The sequence below is a fragment of the Euphorbia lathyris genome, chromosome 2, assembly GCF_963576675.1.
Source record: "Euphorbia lathyris chromosome 2, ddEupLath1.1, whole genome shotgun sequence".
Lineage (NCBI taxonomy): Eukaryota > Viridiplantae > Streptophyta > Magnoliopsida > Malpighiales > Euphorbiaceae > Euphorbia > Euphorbia lathyris.
In genome coordinates this window covers 3,865,954-3,870,968 of record NC_088911.1, presented here as the reverse complement: position 1 = coordinate 3,870,968, position 5,015 = coordinate 3,865,954, and the positions used below count along the sequence as shown (strand labels likewise).

Below are 5,015 nucleotides of genomic sequence, written 5' to 3'. Positions count from 1 at the left end.
TTGTTGCAAATGTTAGCCTCAGCGACATACATTGTAATAAAGGTTAAAATTGCAATGAATAGAATAAAAAATTTATACAACCTTCATGAACTTTTTGATTTTGTTGTAAACGCTGGACTAAATTTAAACTATTTTATACATTAAGGGTACGTTTGGTAAAACGTAATGAGCTTTGTAATGGAATGCTCATTACATTAAAAGCCCATTACTATGTTTGGATGCTCTTTATAGTTTTATTGGAATGTAATGGAAATTCCATGACTTCAATTTTCTTCAATAAGTTTTGTAATGAGGATTACCAAAGAAATCAATAGGAATTTCCATTACATTTCAATATGTATTCCTAATTCCTTCAACATTTCCTCCATTTTTTATATCACATTAATTAATTTTTTATTATTACTATTATATATATATATATATATATATATATATATATATATATATATAAAAGAGTAAATAGAAATTTATGATAGCAAAACAAACATGATAATTAAGGGTGTGCATCAGTTCGGTTTAAACCGCATACCGAACCGAGTGAATTCGTTTTATCGGTTCGATTTTTTTAACAATTCGGTTCGACATCGATTTTAATTTTAAGTTTATTTCGGTATTCGGTTCGATTCGATTTGACAGAAAATGTAAAAAAACTGAACCGCACCGAATTACACATATTTTACATTTATATATATATATATACACATATATTTGATTATACAAGTTTAATTTTTTTTTTATTATTGTTGAGATAACAACCCAATATAGATATATTTTGAAAATATTTCAATTTTTATTGTTGTTGAGGTAAATTTAATGAGAAAATATAGCGATTTTTATTTGTTATTTGTTATTTTTAACTTAATTCAGTTTGTTCGGTTTAAACCGAACCGAACCGCATATTTCGATTCGATTTTAATTTGGTTTTACCTATTATTCGGTTCGGTGTCGGTATGAATTATTTTGATCATTTTAGTATTTGGTTTTTTCAGTTCGGTTCGGTTCAATTTTGCACCGATGCACACCCCCTAATGATAATGTAATGGTAATTACATTACATCAATTGTAAAATTTTACTAATCAAACATGGTAATGTAATGGTTATTCCATTCCATTACATTACAACATTGATTACATTACAATCTTGATTACATTACATTACATTACAGCGTACCAAACGCACCCTAAATTAAATTTGCACTCCACTAAAAACATCAGGATCAAATTTAACCCTTATCCTAATAAATATTATTATTACTAGAATTTTGTTTGATATTAGTATTTATATTTAGAAAAAAATTATTCATAATTCTTTTATACTTTTTTATTATTTTTACAAAAAGAATAATAATTTTAGGGTGTTGCTATTCACCGTCCCCGTTTTATTTATCACCGCCCTCTATTTGTCAATTTTTCCCTTCTCATTTTATTTTGATAAAAAACTGAAAATTCTTTCTCTCTTCCGAGTAAAACCGAAATTCTAAAAAAAATGGACCCGAGAACTCCGAAAATAGACGATTTAAAAAAAAAAATTATACTCGTATTTGGCTTCGCTGGGAGAAAATCTCGCCTGCCCTTTAGGCAGGCCAGAGATTCATCCGCCTAGTAGGCGGATGACGAGTTCCATCTCCAAGACGGAACTTGTGTTTTCGATGAAAATTTAACAAAAAAACGTAACTTTCCAGTAAATTAGCCGTAATTTCCCGCCATGATTCTCGTGTAGAGGTTTGTAATTTTTGAAGAGATTCACTACAAAAAAAAAAAATACCCTATACCAACACTTTTTTAAATGCACTTTAAAAAAGTGTCACTATAAAATATGTATTTATTTACTTTAATTTTACATTCTACAACTATTTCCTTAAACTAAATGGATTAACTGAGTAATTACAAGGCCCATTATAATTATGCTACTCATTTGTTGGCCCATTACAACTCAATACCTTGAGATGCCTCCTTACCATTGCCGGATATCAAAAGGCAATACGATTTCTGTCTGTTTGGCGGCTTCCTCGGCCCTCGTCTCAGCCTTCTCCCTCATCCGTCTTCTCTCAGCGCTCTTCTCAGCCTTCTCCATCAGGATTCCTCCGATCTCCTCTGCAATGTGAATCAGCCACTCTAGGTATTTTCACATTATGAGTTCCTTAAATTGGTATGGTTATGTATGGTTATGGCTTCAGACTTTTGAATTTGTTACTCTCTGTTTGGATGTTCTGGAAATTAGCTATAGGTTAGTTCCTCTCTTTTCCTACATTTGTCAAACTGGCTGTTTCGGCTTGTGGCTGGAATTCTCGGATTTAGGTTTTTCAATTTCGATTAGGAAATTGTTTGTGTTTTGGTGGCATTAGATTGATTTATTTCTGTATTGTGCATCAATTTTATTGGTTTAAGAAGTCGGATTTTGGTTTCTGATCTGAATCAAGGAAGTTCTTTGAGAAAGCTAAATGACGGCCCTTCACTTTTTCAGGTGTATTATTGACAATGATCGTCAAGGCTGCATTTGGAGAGGTACATTCCTTTCTCCTTTTTATTTTCAGTGATGCATGATATAAATTGTGCTTCTATGCTACTGATCAAGTGGGGATAAATGTTTAGAAATGTTAAGTCTACAATTTTACCATTACGTATCGGCAAGGAATCTGCTTGCTGAAGTTGACAACAATTGCATTGTAACATTATATTGTCCTTTTCAAGATGATGAGTTTATGTACCTTATCATTAAATACTTGCCTGGTGGAGATATGATGACTTTGTTAATGAGAAAAGATACCTTGACATATGATGAAGCTAGATTTTATGTTGCAGAAACAGTTTTAGCTATTGAATCTATCCATAAACACAATTACATTCACAGGTTTGGAGATAAAGATAATAAGCAACTCAAGCAACTCAAGCAATGTGTCAATGGAATCTCCCTGAGATATGGAATCTCACTCTGGATTGATGTGCCCCTGGAGTTGTTAGCCAGCGAAGACCATACCTCTACATCTCATTCAGAGGTATTGTTTATTGTTAAAATGTTTCTTTAATACCTACCGTAGTAGTGAAGTGCTGAATAGGTGTGGAGAATGATCAGGTTGAGACATATGAAGAAATGAGAGGAGGATGTGCTACAGCTGATGCTACAATCTCCCCGCAAAGTATGTAAGTAATATTGTTTAGTTACCTATCATCTATTTCTATAGTGTACTAATTGAGAGTATTTAATCTTTTAAGCAGAAGTATGTGGTAAATTCATCCATTGTCTTATATATGTCCTTTTTATTTTCTTTTTGACTTTTGAAGTAAGGGAATTCAAGTGTTTTGTCAAGTAATCTAATGGCAATTGGTGGAACTAGGCTATGAAGAACAGGTTTTACTGTCTTTCCTATAAATGAAGCATATTTTATCTCTAAAAATGCCTCATCCCTTGGCATGTAAGTCTCGATGCTGCTTCTTGATTCCGATAATGGGTCTAGCATTTGAATTCAAATAATGTGTTAGTGAAATTGATATTAATTGATGTGAAACAATTTAAAAAAGCATGGGTTTTTTTTACCGGTTTTAGAGGGTGGGCGTCCAGTTCTGCAACGCCTTGGATATGGAAAAGGATTGGCAATGCCACCTAAAACAGGTCTTGAGGACATGCTTGGAGATGGGTCTTTGATAAAGGGTCGGATTCGAGATGGAAAAGGTGTGTAATGTAAACTCATTTACTCTCTAGATGCTTTGTCTGTCATTATCCTAGTAGTTGTCAGCATCTAGGAGCCATTTGGACTATAGTATGTAACCGTTAGTATATTCCTATGATTCTATTAAAAAATGCTGCAATTCATTTGGACAGGGTTGTGATGCATACTGTTGTGGTCATGCTTATCTTATACACAATGGTTTTATGAGAGTGCTATTATATAAGATCTGTTGCAGAATTACTGTAAACAAAATAGTTTATACAAGAATGTTTTCTTATTTTACTTTTTGAGTTTCTTGCCAATGGTTGTTGTAGTCATTTTGTTTGTATATATTTGTTTTAGCTTCATTTCTTCTGCAATATTAATGCTTAAACAATTATTGTCAAGAGTCCTGTTTTTATAGCTTCATTTCAGGTATATTGACATGGCAGAGACCTTGTTTCAGAAGCATGCACTCGAAGCATTTTGGTTGGATCCTGCAAAGTGGGGAGGTAGATACACGTTAACTGTCACTTGTGGAACTTTTTAAGAGTTACTTGCTATACCTAACCGTTCCTATAGAAACTTACCCCGACGCCTCATAAAAACCGTCGCTACAGTAGCAACGCCTGTTGTAGCAGCGGTTCTGCGACGGTTTTGAAAACCGTCGCTAAAGTCTATAGCGACAGAAAAAACTGCTGCTACAGAAGATAAATTCCGTCGGTAAAGCCTATGTTTTTTGTAGTGATTAGAGAGAAAATGAAAAGTTTTGGTTGAAAAAAATGAAAATGGCAAAAACGCCAAATGGATGGCGATGATAAGTAAAAAGGAGCTATAAATAGCAATCCACTAATTTTATAGAGAGGAGAGTTGGATAGTGGTTTCAATAGTTATAGGAATCCGTGAGATTCCTGCACCATTAAATTAAGACTCTACAAATACTTTTTCTTCATTACGGTGCATTTAGCACCGTAATAGTAACTTTACTTAATTAGAGTATAAAAACAGCCTATTTGAAGGAAATAATATTTCCTAATCAGTACCATTTTAGTAATCATTGTTTGGCCTCCGATATTACCAGCTCCCTCAACTTGTCCAAAATAGTAGATTGGCTTCTTGATTTATCAAGCCTATTTTTTTTTTTAAAGTTAGGGACCGTTTATTTTGGGGTTTCAGGAAAGAGTGAGAGTTTATTTTGGGGTTTCAGGAAAGAGTGAGAGAAATAGGAGGTTTCATTCCTTTTTGTTGGTGTTTGTTTTATTAATTCAATCATTCCCTTTACCCTCTTTTTGTTTTGCGTTTACCCCTAACTCCTCTAATCTCATTCCCCTAAGCCCCTTAAAGTTTTCCATTCCCTTTCCCCCTATC

At 33.3% G+C, this 5,015-nt stretch overlaps 1 protein-coding gene across 1 annotated transcript in view; it reads left to right on the top strand.

Moving 5' to 3' along the window:
- Positions 1-1,980: 1,980 nt before the first annotated feature.
- The window catches only part of LOC136216621 (uncharacterized), a 39,092-nt gene continuing 36,057 nt past the window's right edge, over positions 1,981-5,015 (top strand). The window contains exons 1-7 of the mRNA XM_066003176.1: positions 1,981-2,119; positions 2,465-2,505; positions 2,852-2,996; positions 3,074-3,137; positions 3,283-3,413; positions 3,545-3,670; positions 4,083-4,159. Of these exons, the coding sequence (XP_065859248.1) occupies positions 3,595-3,670; positions 4,083-4,159 (153 nt within the window). The 5' untranslated portion in view covers positions 1,981-2,119; positions 2,465-2,505; positions 2,852-2,996; ... (1 more) ...; positions 3,283-3,413; positions 3,545-3,594. The remainder of the gene's footprint in view (positions 2,120-2,464; positions 2,506-2,851; positions 2,997-3,073; positions 3,138-3,282; positions 3,414-3,544; positions 3,671-4,082; positions 4,160-5,015) is intronic.